Raw genomic sequence first — 18,024 nt, forward strand, 5'->3', positions numbered from 1 at the left:
TCTTGAGGGTGTGTAGTTAGAGACCATTGACCGGAGGTAGGCGGGAGCGGTTCCCTTTGCCGCACGGTATGCTAGGTCGAGGGCCTTGAAGCGGATTCGTGCAGCAATGGGGAGCCAGTGCAGGTCCCTAAGAAGTGGGGTGACATGGGCCGACTTCGGTAGGTTTGAGATCAGGCGGGCCGCTGCGTTCTGAATGAGTTGAAGAGGCTTAGTGGCAGTGGCCGGGAGGCCAGCGAGCAGTGCGTTGCAGTAGTCGAGGCGGGAGATGACTGTTGATTGGACGAGGAGTTGGGTGGCTTCTTTTGTCAGGAAGGGGCGGATCCTTCTGACGTTGCTCAGGAGGAATCGGCAGGTTCTGGTTGTCGCTGCGATGTGAGCAGAGAAGTTCAACTGGTCGTCGAGGACAACACCAAGGTTCTTGGCGGTCGGGGACGCGGTCACAGCTGCATTCTCGACTGTGATGGAAAGGTCGGTCAGGGGGGAGGATTTGGCCGGCAGGTGGAGCAATTCTGTTTAGCTTAGGTTCAGTTTGAGGTGGTTGGTCGTCATCCAGGCGGAGATGTCGGACAGACAGGCCGAGATCCGCTCAGAGACGTGGATATCTGAGGGAGGGAAGGAGAGGAAGAGTTGAGTATCGTCGGCATAACAGTGGTAGGAGAAGCCATGAGACGTGATAATGTTACCCAGTGATTTAGTGTAGAGGGAGAAGAGAAGGGGTCCTAAAACCGAGCCCTGGGGGACACCCGTCCGCAGGGGGCGGGTGGCCGACAGGGTCCCTCTCCATGACACTTGGTAGGAGCGGTCATTGAGGTATGATGACAACCATGTCAGCGCAGAGCCAGCCACTCCCATTCGTGCGAGGGCCGCGAGGAGGATCTGGTGGTTGACTGTGTCGAAGGCTGCAGATAGATCTAGGAGAATCAGGACAGAGGAGAGGCCTTTCGCTTTTGCTAAGTGAAGTGCCTCTGTGACCGCAATGAGAGCTGTCTCTGTGGAGTGACCAGTCCTGAAGCCTGACTGATTAGGGTCTAGGAGGTCATTCTGTAAGAGATAAGCAGTAAGTTGGTTGGATACAGCACGTTCAAGTGTTTTAGAAAGGAAGGAGAGAAGAGAGACAGGACGGTAGTTGCCTATGACGGTAGGGTTCAGGGATGTTTTTTTTATGAGGGGCGTGACTCTGGCTTGTTTTAGGGAGGTGGGGACCACCGTACAGAGAGTGTCAGCAGAAAGGAAGGAAGGAAAGGTGCTGTGGGCAAGAAAAAGCAGGAACTGCTGTCTGTGTGTCTTTTGTTGTATCTTCGTTAATAAGAGACCGTGGTAGTTCTCAGTTGTGCTTTATTCACAGTTCGGTAGATTACATGTCTACAGTGGAACCGTAGGCAGTCCCTCTATCGGCTGCCTGACACTGACACAGAGCGCTCCTTGGCGCATCTGGTTAACGGAACAGTAACCAATGACATGCAAGACACGTGACACAATAACCATGGGAGTTGGGATAGTGTTATTGTGATCTTTGACCCTCAAAACATGGGTCTAGACACCTCATTTGTTCAGTTATCTGCAATATTGGCTGAGAATCATGATTTTTTTTTGTGCGATTTCTTGATAATTGCGTCCTTAATTTGCATATAAATGATACATGGGACACTCTGACAACTTGTTAACATAGCCTATCATTTTGTTCACCTTTTTTCCATTCTAGAAAGTCTGGTTAGAAGTATATTTCCGGGGGGAGCATGATACCCCCCTCTATCTACTAGACTAATAGTAAAGGTAAAGACTCTCATACAAGCTCTTCCACAGACACGCGTCACACAGGTGCTGTTCAAAAGGCTCTGTTTCCTAGCATGTCCGTCTCATTCTTATGACGACTGTATGGCTGTTCAGGAGGCTCTGTTTGCTAGCATGTCTGTCTCAAGCTTATGGTGACTGTATAGCTGTTCAGGAGGCTCTGTTTGCTAGCATATCTGTCTCATTCTTATGACGACTGTATGGCTGTATGGCTCTGCCGGCATTCCTGGCTCTCTCCATTGTACTATCCAGGAAACGAATTAAACATCTAAAGAGGACCGTTCATTTCTAAAAAAAGAAAGCAAAAAAGTCACCTCATTAGTCGCCGTACAGAGAAAGCAAGTGTCAGCAGAAAGGAAGGAAGGAAAGGTGCTGTGGGAAAGAGGAAGCAGGAACTGCTGTCTGTGTGTCTGTGTCCTTAATAAAAGTAGTCATTTCGGGGTGGAAGTCCACAGACCCCTGCAAAGTCATGAAGTCAGGAGTTGTGGAGGTTGTATTATAAAAGTGTAGGTCTGTTTTTTACGCCAGTGTTTACAAACATTAGAAACCTTTTACAACTCATATTCATACCCATTATGCCACATCAATGTGGAACGCCCTACCCAAATCTGTAAAGGAATGTGAATCACTACCCACTTTCAAAAACACTCTCAAAGAACACCTACGGGAGACTGCAATTAGAAACTGGCCCCTACAAATGTCCTAACCCAGTTGTACAGTAAATGACCAAGTATGGCTTTGTCAGTATTCCAATGTACAGTGTACAATCTGTGTTTCTTTTTGTTTTGGGGCTACCCATTTATTAAAATTTAGATTACATATTTGGCCTTTAATCAGCTCGGTGGCCATTGGTGGAAGACTATGGTTGTACCAGGCAGCTCACAGGTGTGTGTGTGTGTGTGTATGTAATATGCATGGAACCCTCCCTCTATAACTACCACCCCCCAGACTATTACTGTAAATACCTTCTTAAAGGAACACTCCAACATTATGGGAACATTATAGGAAATGCGCTTCCAGTCTTCTCCAGAGTCTTTTTGATTGATTGAATACTTTATTTTGACACAAATCGTAGGACAAAAACAAGACAATAACAGTGTCAACAACGCTGGTCAAAAATGGATAAAACACAATAAAGCCAAGGCTTGTTTCCATTGTGGTCCATACATGGAACATAAAAAGGCACAGAAACACAAATGGACATGTACACTAGACATGATACATCCTAAAAATGTGTATAAAAACACCTAACTGACAACTCATACAGTTAACTAATGTTAAAAGAAAAATCCGCAACCCTTAAAAGCAACTCATGATAAAAGAAATAAAAGCCAAGTTATGATAAAAGAGATAAAAAACATTTTAAGACCAATTTGAGTTGCTGCTGAGCCATGTTTTTAGGGCGGATTTAAATCCGAGAGGGGAGTTCAGGAGTTTTATGAATGTTGGCAGGGCATTCCACATTACCGCATGCATGTCCTGACTCTCGGCGGGACCAGGTCCGTGGGGCTCCCTCTTGTGGCGTGTTTGTGGACATCTCCTACTTTATTAAAATAATTTACTAGGTACTTGGGGACCGTTTCTTTCAGTACTTTAAAAACCAGTCGCATTTTAAGCTGGTGTACCCTTTCTTCAACCCTAAGCCATCCCAGACTGCTAAAGTGGGCTGGCGTTAGGTGAGTCCTAAAGTGAAGGTTGTGCAGGAGTCTCACTAGTTTGTTTTGGGAGGTCTGGAGCTTTGTCTTCATTTGTTTTGATATGTTACTGTACCATGAAGTGCAAGCATAGTCAAAGTGACATTGGATGAGGGCTCCAGCTAGGGTCCTCAGAGCGTTTCTATTTATGAACGAGGAAATTCTAAATAAAAATTTGGTTTTTTGATTGACCTTAGTAATAACTTTTTGTGCCATTTTTTCGTTAGAAAGTTTGTTATTTAAAATAAAGCCTAGGTAGGTGACCTCCTCTTTATCCTCAATAATGTTTTCACCTACTCTAATTTTAAACCCCTGGGATTTCTTTAGGTTGGCGTTTGACCCAAAGAGTATGGCCTCTGTTTTTCCCAGATGTAGAGACAATTTATTGTCACTGAGCCAAGAGCAGATCTTTTTCATTTCATTGCTCAGGACACTTTCCACTTTAGACTTATCCCTGTCAGAGACCAGGGCCCTCATTCATCAACGTGTTCTACGCACAGATCTGTGCTTACCCTGTGCGTACGATCATTTCTAAGCAAAGAGTGGGATTCATCAATTTCGATTTGAACTTGACTCCGTGCTTACATCTACGCACAGGTCAGACCACACTTACCTGACGCCCAGTGGTAGAATATATTATTACAACAAGGAAATGAGCTTCTGTGCATAATAACACTGGCATGTTCTGTACGAACCGTAGTTCATTATAGTTCATTGTAAAATAGCAACAGTAGTGTAATTATGGTCAAAACCCTATAAATAGCATTTGGAATAATAGATCTTTCTCTCAGAATGAATGCAGCATGGTTTATATAGCGTTATCGGAATATACGGGGTGTAGGCTACTGACTGACTGCGCTCCGCGTAGCTTGATTGATTGATTGATTGAAAAGTTTATTAACAGATTGCAGAATGGGTACAGTACAGTACAGCTCAGTACATACAATTGTTAATTGGGGATGCAGACCAACTTTCGTCTTGTTTACATCAGGGTCCCCCATTTTCAATTCATCATAAATCATAAAGCTCAACTCGTTATTATCTTGCGCACAGACCGCCGAAACACGGGAACGTTTTGATTATATTTAAAAGGCTTTACGTTAAACGAAACAAGTGGAATTTCGAAGCTGTAAGCAGAATAAGTCATATGAATATAGTGTTCTTCCCCCTTTTTAATGTATAAGAAAGAATAGAAAACGCATTGCAATGACACCATGCAGATAGTGGACAGACTATGTATATGATGGGATTCAAGTTCGCGTTTTTGTTGCTCATAGGCATGCTGTCAGAGTATGATATCTTAATCAAACATTCTAGAACATTTGTCGTCACAGATCATGTCCTAATAGAACATAGGCTATGGCATGGATCGTGATATTGTGTGGACTGTAATTATTACTGTACCGGTACCACCCATTGTGACAACAGCCTTGTGAGTCCCGCACACAAACATGATGGAATTCAAGTTCATGTATTGAAAGGCATGCCTACATCATACATGCAGTGAGATTCATTGTTCTTGTATATGCTCTCTATTATTGTTTATATAGGCTACCCAATACTGACATCAAAATAGATTGTAGTATGCCTCTAGAAATCATATGCAGCAGGTAGAAAATTGACGGGAGATCCATCGCGATTTGGAATAGAATTGAGGAGAACTTTAATCCCTGGGTATCAATCAAACAACACGGGAAAAGGCAGTCATATTCCAGCGCGGTCTTTATTAGCCGACAACAAAATAGATGCCTCTAAAAATCATATAGCCAATCGAACACAACTAATAAAGGCATTCATATTACAGCACGGTTATAATGACACACAACCAACGCCAAACAGTGGTCAACGAACGGTCTTTATTAGTATTCTGAGCTGTCCAGGCAGAATTGCAGCAATGGTCTTAGGGAGCCGTTGATATCTGACATCACCGTTTACAAGTCCGCCTTTTATTATTTATCCCATAATACGCGATAGTGTCTTCTTGGTTCGACAGCAGTGAACAATCTTCGTGGAGTTTCTCAGGGTTCCGCTCGGGTCAGTCCATTATTTCACATCCCATGGGGGGTGTTTCCTCATTTTCATGACCATATATGGATAATCATGCACGAGCATTGACGGTAGAACAAAGTGGTATTCATCAACACGGAGGGGCATAGAGCCTGCGTACGCACCGTGTGATAAATCCCGACATCCCTGTGCGTACACTAGTTCTACATTCCGTGCTTAAGTGTGGAAATAGAAATGTTCTATGCACACTATTGATGAATGAGGAAACACCCCCCATGGGATGTGAAATAATGGACTGACCCGAGCGGGACTCTGAGAAACTCCACGGAGAATTCACTGCTGTCGAACCAAGAAGACACTATCGCGTATTATGGGATAAATAAAAGGCGGATTTGTAAACGGTGATGTCAGATATCAACGGCTCCCTAAGACCATTGCTGCAATTCTGCCTGGACAGCTCAAAATACTAATAAAGACCGTTCGTTGACCACTGTTTGGCGTTGGTTGTGTGTCATTATAACCGTGCTGTAATATGAATGCCTTTATTAGTTGTGTTCGATTGGCTATATGATTTTTAGAGGCATCTATTTTGTTGTCGGTTAATAAAGACCGCGCTGGAATATGACTGCCTTTTCCCGTGTTGTTTGATTAATACCCAGGGGCAGGGATTAAAGTTCTCCTCAATTCTATTCCAAATCGCGATGGATCTTCCGTCAATTTTCTACCTGCTGCATATGATTTCTAGAGGCATACTACAATCTATTTTGATGTCAGTATTGGGTAGCCTATATAAACAATATAATACGAGAGCATATACAAGAACAATGAATCTCACTGCATGTATGATGTAGCCTGCCTTTCATACATGAACTTGAATTCCATCATGTTTGTGTGCGGGACTCACAAGGCTGTTGTCACAATGGGTGGTACCGGTGTACAGTAATAATAACAGTCCACACAATATCACGATCCATGCCATAGCCTATGTTCTATTAGGACATGATCTGTGACGACAAATGTTCTAGAATGTTTGATTAAGATATCATACTCTGACAGCATGCCTATGAGCAACAAAAACGCGAACTTGAATCCCATCATATAGTCTGTCCACTATCTGCATGGTGTCATTGCAATGCGTTTTCTATTATTTCTTATACAGTAAAAAGGGGGAAGAACACTATATTCATATGACTTATTCTGCTTACAGCTTCGAAATTCCACTTGTTTCGTTTAACGTAAAGCCTTTTAAATATAATCAAAACGTTCCCGTGTTTCGGCGGTCTGTGCGCAAAATAATAACGAGTTGAGCTTTATGATTTATGGTGAATTGAAAATGGGGGACCCTGATGTAAACAAGACGAAAGTTGGTCTGCATCCCCAATTAACAATTGTATGTACTGAGCTGTACTGTACTGTACCCATTCTGCAATCTGTTAATAAACTTTTCAATCAATCAAGCTACGCGGAGCGCAGTCAGTCAGTAGCCTACACCCCGTATATTCCGATAACGCTATATAAACCATGCTGCATTCATTCTGAGAGAAAGATCTATTATTCCAAATGCTATTTATAGGGTTTTGACCATAATTACACTACTGTTGCTATTTTACAATGAACTATAATGAACTACGGTTCGTACAGAACATGCCAGTGTTATTATGCACAGAAGCTCATTTCCTTGTTGTAATAATATATTCTACCACTGGGCGCTAGGTACGCCAGGTCTGAACTGTGCGTAGATGTAAGCACGAAGTCAAGTTCAAGTTGAAGTTGATGAATCCCACTCTTTGCTTAGAAATGATCGTACGCACAGGGTAAGCACAGATCTGTGCGTAGAACACGTTGATGAATGAGGGCCCAGGAGTGCCGACTCGTCAGCAAACAGGAACAGGTTGCAATCGCATGCCGATTTCATGTCATTAATATATATTAAAAACAGTTGAGGCCCCAAAATGCTTCCTTGGGGGACCCCACATGTCACTGGAAGGGACGAGGACAAGGTGCCATTGATGTCTACCACCTGTTCTCTTCCCTCCAGGTAGGACTTGACCCATTTGGCTGACTTGCTATCAAAGCCTATCGCTCTCAATTTTTCTAGTAGGATGGAGTGGTTGACCGTGTCAAACGCCTTTTGCAGGTCCAACATTACCATCCCGCAGTAGTTCCCCTTGTCCATCTCCCGTTTTATATAATCGGTCAGGTCGTACAGTAAACAAGAAGATAGATCTATATTTCCAATTTCCTCTCTTTCAGTAGAGAGCTATCTGGCTGAAAGCTAGCCTAGCTTAACACAAATGAATGGAAGTGGATGCGGATGAACTAGCCTAACTGTTGGCCAAAAACACCTCTCCCGGAGTTTTAAGCTAGGCTAGTGGTCCGTATCCGCTTCTATTCATTTGTGCTAAGCTAGGCTAGCTTGCAGCTGGATAGCTTTCCACTGAACGCACAGAGAGGAAATTGGTATCTATCTGGTCTGACTCTGGAGAAGACGGTAAGCACATTTCCCATAGGGTTGGCGTGTTCCCTTTTTTTTATCCACTTTTTCTCCTCCTATTTTTCTTGTATTTTCCTCCCATCCCAATTTAGTCGTAATGCCAATTCCCCCCTCCCCTTCCTAGTCGTTGCGCGCATTTGCCCCCTACTTGCCGGTCTAGGGAGCCCTGAAGTCTATCACATGCTTCCTCCGATACATAGGAGACAGCCAGCCGCTTCTTTTCACCTGACAGCGAACACTCTCATTGGGTTAGTGTAACGCGTGGAAGGCCACACTACCTCACCCAGATCCCTGCCTCGCTGTGCAGGCGCCCTGACCAACCTGTAGGAGTCGCTGTTGACAACGACCAGATTACCACCCACCAGCTTCCCTCCCGCTGACTCTTGCTGTGTTAATTAAGTCTTAGGAATTACAAAGAGTCCTATTCAGCATCCACTGACCGCGCCTGCAGCCTCCGGACGGTCTCCTCGTCCTGCCGGGCGCTCCTCTCGTCCTCCAGGGCGTCCTCCAGCTGCCGGTACATGTCCTCCTGCTCCCGTACCCGCTGTAGATACTGCTCCAGCTCAGTGGACTTCTGGGCCACCTGCTCCTCCATCTGCTGACGCACCTATATATACGCAACACATGTATACAAATCTTAATTTATACAAAATAATTACAAAAATGAATGTTTGCCGAAATAAATTGTAAATATTAAATGCTATTATGATCACTCACTATACAGCTACTTATTCCTCCACAACAACAAAAATCACAGCACCACATCAGTGGGATTTAACATACAATGAGAATGGTTTGTCAGGGCAATAGTATTCATAATAGTATTTATTTAATAGTATTTTCAATAGTACTTTCAATAGTACTTTCAATAGTACTTTCAATAGAATTCAATAGTATTTTCTGTACTTTTTTAATTAGCCTATTGAAAAATGAAAAGTAGGAAAAGTATGGTTGAAATTCTCAAATTCTCTACTGATCTAGAATCAGTCTCTCTTTGAACAAGTAAAGAGAAACGATGAGGAACTGTTGGACATAATGTCTCTCTGTTGGTCAGTGAGTGTGTGATTTTAATGAGACCGTGCATTTCCGTGTATGTATGTGTGCATGTTTGTGTCGACACCTGGTTCTCTACAACACACACATTTCCATGAATACAAAAAAAAAAAAAAAGAGGAACCGGCTCATGTGAGTTCTTCCTAAAAATGTAGTGAGCGTTGAAATGAGCTGTCACATCACCACCAGCCAGACCAGGCTGCAGAAACAAATTAGTGGGGGGGCATAAAATGTTCTCGGGGGGGCACAATGGTTTTTCAACACAGGTTCCGTTTTATACGTTTCAGCTGGGACAACGGCGCTGTGGCTTGCTTGGCGCTGCCCACGGTGCTGAACTAAACAGCAGAGAGGCAATTGAAAAATCAAATTTCTCTATCTTAAGAACATTCACTTATACAAAAACAGACTGAACGGATATATATAACAGACCTGCTGGGGCAGCGGACTGAGAGCAGGGGACACAGACAGGCTGGATAAGATGGTCAGGAAGGCCAGTAGCGTGGTTAGGGTGTAGCTGGACGCCCTAGCGAGGGTGGCGGAGAGGAGGAACCTTGCTAAGCTCCAGGCCATCAGGGAAAACCCCTCCCACCCACTATACACAGACTTGGCTGACAGGAGGAGCATGTATTGTTATAGGCTCACACTACCTAAATGCAGCACTGAACGGCACAGGAAGTCCTTCATTCCGACAGCCATCAGACTATACAATATCACTGTGCCTCACTGCATCACTGAGCACAGAGTGACAGTTACCATCTTCCTGGACTCTTACTTTTTAAACAGCACTGTGCAATATTACACCTACTGTAGACTTCAGTATATTTTTACTGTATTTATTTACTGTATCTTTTATTCTATTTTTATTCTATTTCATTTTATTCTATTCTTAGGCCATTTGTTTTGTTATTCTTATTCGTGACTTGTTCTGTCTAAATGTTTAATGTTGAGTGATTTGCAGTGTCAAATTTCCCTCAGGGTAATACATTTCTATTCTATTCTATTCTATATCTTTGAAAAGTCTCCATTTATTCAACACTTGTGAATTCACTGACAAACTGAACTGAACTGACAAAAATAAGGTGCATAAAAAAGCAAACAAAATTCCTCCACAGTGTTATGGTTTGTAACCGACCCCAATCGCACAACACAAGACAGGTATGGTGGTTTGCCAAGAAACAGATATTTATTGTGAACAGGGAAAAAACAGGGAAAAGGGCACTGTCCCTTTAAGGGAGAATCACAAATACAGGAATATAATATGAGGGGAAGGAAAGGTGCCTTTAAGAGGCGGGCAGGAAAGGGAACACTATGGGAAGGTAAGGGAACGCCTAAGGGAAAGTTAAGGGAACGCCTTGGGAACAGAGGAACTAGAGACTAGGTAAACCAGGGACAAGGAGAACTAGGGAGAGAGGACTAGGGACTAGGAGAGCTAGGGATAGAGGACTAGGGACTAGGAGAACTAGGGAAGGAGAACTGGGGACTAGGAGAACTAGGGATAGAGGACTAGGGACTAGGAGAACAAGGGACAAGGACTAGGGACTAGGAGAACTAGCTGGAACTAGAAGGGGAGAAACTGGGACAGGAACTAGGTGGAACTAGAAACAGAGGGGACAGAGGGGACTGAGGCCCGCGGTGGCGGGCTGGGAAACAGGGAGGAACTGGGAGGACTGGTGGAAATCATCTGGGCCGCTCTGCAGGACAGAGGAGATAGTTAATGCACAAAAGGGGAAAAAACAGAGCAGGTGCAGAACAGTCCAAATAACAAAGTGAACAAAGTAATAATATCTTCGTGTGACAAACACACAGGGGGAGATGTAAAGTCCAAAAATACTATTCTAAGTGAGAACCAAAAACAGAGGCAATACGCAGGGAGATGAAATGTCCAAACTAACTAACAGAGGCAATACGCTGGGAGAGTGACATCACAATCAAAACTCACCCAGGCGTATGCGTAAAGGTACAGGAACAGCAGCGGGAACGGGGGCAAGGGCACTACGCTGAGTGAGTGACATCACAATCAAAACTCACCCAGCGTATGCGTAAAGGTACAGGGACAACAGCGGGAACGGGGGCAAGGGCACTACGCTGAGTGAGTGACATCACAATCAAACTCACCCAGCGTATGCGTAAAGGTACAGGGACAGCAACGGGAACGGGGGCAAGGGCACTACGCTGAGTGAGTGACATCACAATCAAAACTCACCCAGCGTATGCGTAAAGGTACAGGGACAGCAACGGGGCGAGGGCATCGCCACCGGTTGGCTGGCTGTCCGAGCCGAGGGACAGAGTGCTGGAACAGTGGCGGTGACGAGGGAGTCGTCCACCGGGTAGCCGCTGTCGGAGCCGAGGAACAGGGTGCTGGAACAGCGGCGGTGGTGAGGATGTCGTCCACCGGGTAGCCGCTGTCGGAGCCGAGGAACAGAGTGCGCGCCACACCTTGGTGTGCGCGTCGGAACAGGGAGCTGGAAACAGTGGCGGTGGCGAGGATGTCGTCCACCGGGTAGCCACTGTCGGAGCGAGGAACAGAGTGCGCGCCACACCTTGGTGTGCGCGTCGGAACAGGGAGCTGGAACAGTGGCGGTGGCGAGGATGTCGTCCACCGGGTAGCCACTGTCGGAGCGAGGAACAGAGTGCGCGCCACACCTTGGTGTGCGCGTCGGAACAGTGGCGGTGGCGAGAGCGTCGTCCACCGGGTAGCCGCTGTCGGAGCCGAGGAACAGAGTGCGCGCCACACCTTGGTGTGCGCGTCGGGACAGTGGCGGTGGCGAGAGCGTCGTCCACCGGGTAGCCGCTGTCGGAACCGAGAGACGCCTCGGGGTGCGTCTGCGAGGAGGAGTGTGCCAAGCTCGAAGGTCTGGAAGATGCGCGTCAGTGCGCTGGTACGGAGGAGCGTGCCAAGCTCGAAGGTCTGGAAGATGCGCATCTGTGCGCTGGAACGGAGGAGCGTGCCAAGCTCGAGGGTCCGGGAGATGCGCGTCAGTGCGCTGGAACGGAGGAGCGTGCCAAGCTCGAGGGTCCGGGAGATGCGCGTCAGTGCGCTGGAACGGAGGAGCGTGCCAAGCTCGAGGGTCCGGGAGATGCGCGTCAGTGCGCTGGAACGGAGGAGCGTGCCAAGCTCGAGGGTCCGGGAGATGCGCGTCAGTGCGCTGGAACGGAGGAGCGTGCCAAGCTCGAGGGTCCGGGAGATGCGCGTCAGTGCGCTGGAACGGAGGAGCGTGCCAAGCTCGAGGGTCCGGGAGATGCGCGTTGGTCTAGATGTGCGTCAGGACGAACAGCTGCGCTGGGGTCTGCAGTGGAACGCTGAGGTGCCTCCCGTGGAAGTTACAGGGAGCGCAGAACAGTCTCCTCCACAGGCTACGGCGACAGCAGACGAAGGCTGGAGCAAACATCTCAAGGCTGGAGAGGTCCATCTTACAGCATTGGTAGACCAGAGGATCTCCCGAAAAGAGTCTAGATGTTAGGAATATGACTCGGCATGAATACAACACGACCCCACGCCAAAACGAGGGGAAGCGCCCTGGTATTTAAAGCCCACAGGGGGACTAATTAGCCTGCCACCACAGGTGCGAGAGATAATAGAATATCAAACAGGTGTGGCCACTAAGGGTAAGGAACGAGAGGGTGGGGGCTAGAGAGAGTGAGTAGGGAATTCCTAACAGTAGGCTTAAAGAAGACAGAGAATAGGGAATTCCTAACAGTAGGCTTAAAGAAGACAGAGAATAGGGAATTCCTAACAGTAGGCTTAAAGAAGACAGAGAAAAGGTAGTGAGCAGCGGGCAAAACCTCACAGTATCCCCCCCTCCAACGGGAGCCACCCGGCGACCCAAAACAAATACAGACAGAGTGGCAGGGGGACAAAACAAGAGGTACTGGCCAAGCCAGCAGGGGAAGCCACCACAAGAGTGGGGCTAGCAAAAGAAACAGGGTCGCCGAGGGGTAACTGGGGGAACTGGTCTAGAGGAACTGGTCTAGAGGAACTGGGTCTAGAGAACTAGTCTAGAGGAACTGGTCTAGAGAACTGGTCTAGAGAACTGGTCTAGAGAACTGGGCTAGAGAACCGGGCTAGAGAACTGGTCTAGAGAACTAAGGGGCAAGCAGGGTAGCAAAGGGGTAACCATGGAAGCACCGGGAAAGGGCTAGCAGAGGGAAGGTTAGCTGCCAGGGCACTGATAGCTACAGGGCCTATGCTAGCTGTACTGCTACATCAACATAGAGGCTGCGCAAGCTGCCGGAGCCAGGCTAGCAGAGGGAAAGGGTAGCTGCCAGGGCACTGATAGCTACAGGGCCTATGCTAGCTGTACTGCTACATCAACATAGAGGCTGCGCTAGCTGCCGGAGCTAGGCTGGCAGACAGGGCTGGACCAGCATGAGAGCACAAGCTAGCTGGAAGGACAGTCCTAGCTGTGTGAGAAAAACTACACAAAAAAGTGGAGGCCATGCAGAGGGACCGGGTTAGCTGCTTGGGCCTGGCTAGCTACAGGGCCCATGCCAGCTGCAAGGCTGCATTAACATAGAGGCTGTGCTAACAGCCGGGGCCAAGCTAGCAGACCGGGGCCATGCAGAGGGAAACTGGGTTAGCCGCCAGGGCATGGCTAGCTACAGGGCCTATGCCAGCAGCAAGGGCTGCATAAACATAGAGGCTGTGCTAGCAGCCGGGGCTAAGCTAGCAGACAGGGGCTCTGCTGAGGGACTGGGTTAGCTGCCAGGGCATGGCTAGCTACAGGGGGGTCAAACAGGGCAAAACGGGAAGCAAACAGGGGAGCTAACCGGGGAGACTAACAAGCTAAACAGGGGAGTAACAGGCTAACAAAGGAGCTAAACAGGACTAACAAGGAAGCTAAACTGGGCTAACAGGGAAGCTAACAGGGCTAACAGGGGAGCTAGAGGGAACAAGAAAAAAAAAGGCAAACTCAACATACACAGTCTGTGCTGGCTGGGGTCGTAGACTTGGTGGGGTCGTACTGTTATGGTTTGTAACCGACCCCAATCGCACAACACAAGACAGGTATGGTGGTTTGCCAAGAAACAGATATTTATTGTGAACAGGGAAAAAACAGGGAAAAGGGCACTGTCCCTTTAAGGGAGAATCACAAATACAGGAATATAATATGAGGGGAAGGAAAGGTGCCTTTAAGAGGCGGGCAGGAAAGGGAACACTATGGGAAGGTAAGGGAACGCCTAAGGGAAAGTTAAGGGAACGCCTTGGGAACAGAGGAACTAGAGACTAGGTAAACCAGGGACAAGGAGAACTAGGGAGAGAGGACTAGGGACTAGGAGAGCTAGGGATAGAGGACTAGGGACTAGGAGAACTAGGGAAGGAGAACTGGGGACTAGGAGAACTAGGGATAGAGGACTAGGGACTAGGAGAACAAGGGACAAGGACTAGGGACTAGGAGAACTAGCTGGAACTAGAAGGGGAGAAACTGGGACAGGAACTAGGTGGAACTAGAAACAGAGGGGACAGAGGGGACTGAGGCCCGCGGAGGCGGGCTGGGAAACAGGGAGGAACTGGGAGGACTGGTGGAAATCATCTGGGCCGCTCTGCAGGACAGAGGAGATAGTTAATGCACAAAAGGGGAAAAAACAGAGCAGGTGCAGAACAGTCCAAATAACAAAGTGAACAAAGTAATAATATCTTCGTGTGACAAACACACAGGGGGAGATGTAAAGTCCAAAAATACTATTCTAAGTGAGAACCAAAAACAGAGGCAATACGCAGGGAGATGAAATGTCCAAACTAACTAACAGAGGCAATACGCTGGGAGAGTGACATCACAATCAAAACTCACCCAGGCGTATGTGTAAAGGTACAGGAACAGCAGCGGGAACGGGGGCAAGGGCACTACGCTGAGTGAGTGACATCACAATCAAAACTCACCCAGCGTATGCGTAAAGGTACAGGGACAACAGCGGGAACGGGGGCAAGGGCACTACGCTGAGTGAGTGACATCACAATCAAACTCACCCAGCGTATGCGTAAAGGTACAGGGACAGCAACGGGAACGGGGGCAAGGGCACTACGCTGAGTGAGTGACATCACAATCAAAACTCACCCAGCGTATGCGTAAAGGTACAGGGACAGCAACGGGGCGAGGGCATCGCCACCGGTTGGCTGGCTGTCCGAGCCGAGGGACAGAGTGCTGGAACAGTGGCGGTGACGAGGGAGTCGTCCACCGGGTAGCCGCTGTCGGAGCCGAGGAACAGGGTGCTGGAACAGCGGCGGTGGTGAGGATGTCGTCCACCGGGTAGCCGCTGTCGGAGCCGAGGAACAGAGTGCGCGCCACACCTTGGTGTGCGCGTCGGAACAGGGAGCTGGAAACAGTGGCGGTGGCGAGGATGTCGTCCACCGGGTAGCCACTGTCGGAGCGAGGAACAGAGTGCGCGCCACACCTTGGTGTGCGCGTCGGAACAGGGAGCTGGAACAGTGGCGGTGGCGAGGATGTCGTCCACCGGGTAGCCACTGTCGGAGCGAGGAACAGAGTGCGCGCCACACCTTGGTGTGCGCGTCGGAACAGTGGCGGTGGCGAGAGCGTCGTCCACCGGGTAGCCGCTGTCGGAGCCGAGGAACAGAGTGCGCGCCACACCTTGGTGTGCGCGTCGGGACAGTGGCGGTGGCGAGAGCGTCGTCCACCGGGTAGCCGCTGTCGGAACCGAGAGACGCCTCGGGGTGCGTCTGCGAGGAGGAGTGTGCCAAGCTCGAAGGTCTGGAAGATGCGCGTCAGTGCGCTGGTACGGAGGAGCGTGCCAAGCTCGAAGGTCTGGAAGATGCGCATCTGTGCGCTGGAACGGAGGAGCGTGCCAAGCTCGAGGGTCCGGGAGATGCGCGTCAGTGCGCTGGAACGGAGGAGCGTGCCAAGCTCGAGGGTCCGGGAGATGCGCGTCAGTGCGCTGGAACGGAGGAGCGTGCCAAGCTCGAGGGTCCGGGAGATGCGCGTCAGTGCGCTGGAACGGAGGAGCGTGCCAAGCTCGAGGGTCCGGGAGATGCGCGTCAGTGCGCTGGAACGGAGGAGCGTGCCAAGCTCGAGGGTCCGGGAGATGCGCGTCAGTGCGCTGGAACGGAGGAGCGTGCCAAGCTCGAGGGTCCGGGAGATGCGCGTTGGTCTAGATGTGCGTCAGGACGAACAGCTGCGCTGGGGTCTGCAGTGGAACGCTGAGGTGCCTCCCGTGGAAGTTACAGGGAGCGCAGAACAGTCTCCTCCACAGGCTACGGCGACAGCAGACGAAGGCTGGAGCAAACATCTCAAGGCTGGAGAGGTCCATCTTACAGCATTGGTAGACCAGAGGATCTCCCGAAAAGAGTCTAGATGTTAGGAATATGACTCGGCATGAATACAACACGACCCCACGCCAAAACGAGGGGAAGCGCCCTGGTATTTAAAGCCCACAGGGGGACTAATTAGCCTGCCACCACAGGTGCGAGAGATAATAGAATATCAAACAGGTGTGGCCACTAAGGGTAAGGAACGAGAGGGTGGGGGCTAGAGAGAGTGAGTAGGGAATTCCTAACAGTAGGCTTAAAGAAGACAGAGAATAGGGAATTCCTAACAGTAGGCTTAAAGAAGACAGAGAATAGGGAATTCCTAACAGTAGGCTTAAAGAAGACAGAGAAAAGGTAGTGAGCAGCGGGCAAAACCTCACACACAGGCTACTCACCATCATTAGTAGAGCGGCAAGCAGCGTTTGTGGACAGAGTGAAATCTTCTTAAAACACTGCCCCTCCACTCATTCCTGAACTTTTTTGTTAAGTCCTTCTCAAATGCCAACTGAATTAAATTGGCCTTGCGTCGATGAAGCATACTAAGGCGATGTTCTGTAAAGATGTTCTTGAGGGTAGAAAACGAATTCTCACAGAGTGTCGTGCTAGCTTCAGTAGTGTTGTTGATGACATCAGTGCCCACTAGGGCTGTCCCCGACTAAGCATTTGGATAGTCGACTTTGATTGACCAAAAAAATAAATAAAAAAAATGTTTTTTTTTTTTTTTTTTCAGGGTGGGCACAGCTGACTCAGTGGGCGGGCCAGGCCCCCCAATGCCCGCCCATGGCGCCGGGTCTGCCACCAGCGAATGATGAACGTCACTAACATCTGCTGCCTGGAGGATGAACGCCACAACACTTCCAGGCAAGATATTCGACCACAAAGTTAGAGTGAAACTGTGGTTCACAGATTGGTGAAAATACCAAAAAGAAACTGAATGATCGCCAAACGCCACTAAATCTTCTCAAAATGATGCTGCTGAATGCAGACACCCCCTGAATAGAAAATGATTCAACTGGTGTCATATGGTTTAAATTTGACTTCCCAAATACCCTGGAATAGAAGAGGTTGCGTGTGGATTTTTGTTGGGGGTGGAGGGGGGGGGGGGGGGGGGGTTGGAATCACTAAATGAAGATGGTTTCATTCCAAAAGGCTACACGGTTCACACACTCAGGGTTGGGATTCATTCACTTTCCGTTTCAATCAATTCTAACTTTAAATCAGAAATTCCTGTTTACTTGCCGATGACGGAACATTCATTCGCATTTACTTGTCAACTGGTTGAAGAGGACAGACTTTTGCATGCCAAACGTTTTCCAGTAATTTATCACAAACCCGCCCTTCTTTTCTCGATCCTCCAATCACAACTGTTGCTTTCCTCAGATCAAGAGAAGAGGGCGGAGTTTGAGATCGAACTTTACTTGAACTTGAAAGAAATACCATTTCCTGAATTAACTGAATTGATGGTGAATTGAACCCATTCCTGCTTCCTACACGTGAGGTCACAGAGCCCGTCAAAATGTTGGTCATTCTTTTAACAAATAAAGAAAACTAAAGATGATCGCTGCGCTCCAATAACCTACTCTCCTCAATTCTTCAGTTCTTTCCTGAGAAGCACCAGGCCTTTGTCTTCATAAACCGGTTGAAGCTGTCTGTATGCGCCCTTCCTAGTATGAAGCCCAGATTGTTAAAGCAGCTTCCTACTGTACCCCCCTTGGAACACAAGCTTC

The 18,024-nt window shown here is 48.2% G+C and overlaps 1 protein-coding gene across 1 annotated transcript in view; it reads right to left on the minus strand.

The window, feature by feature from the left end:
- The window catches only part of swap70b (switching B cell complex subunit SWAP70b), an 86,363-nt gene that overhangs the window by 23,003 nt on the left and 45,336 nt on the right, over nucleotides 1–18,024 (minus strand). The window contains exon 9 of the mRNA XM_084334404.1: nucleotides 8,427–8,593. Within this exon, the coding sequence (XP_084190530.1) occupies nucleotides 8,427–8,593 (167 nt within the window). The remainder of the gene's footprint in view (nucleotides 1–8,426; nucleotides 8,594–18,024) is intronic.

This window comes from Notolepis coatsorum (genome assembly GCF_963971535.1).
Source record: "Notolepis coatsorum genome assembly, chromosome: 18".
Lineage (NCBI taxonomy): Eukaryota > Metazoa > Chordata > Actinopteri > Aulopiformes > Paralepididae > Notolepis > Notolepis coatsorum.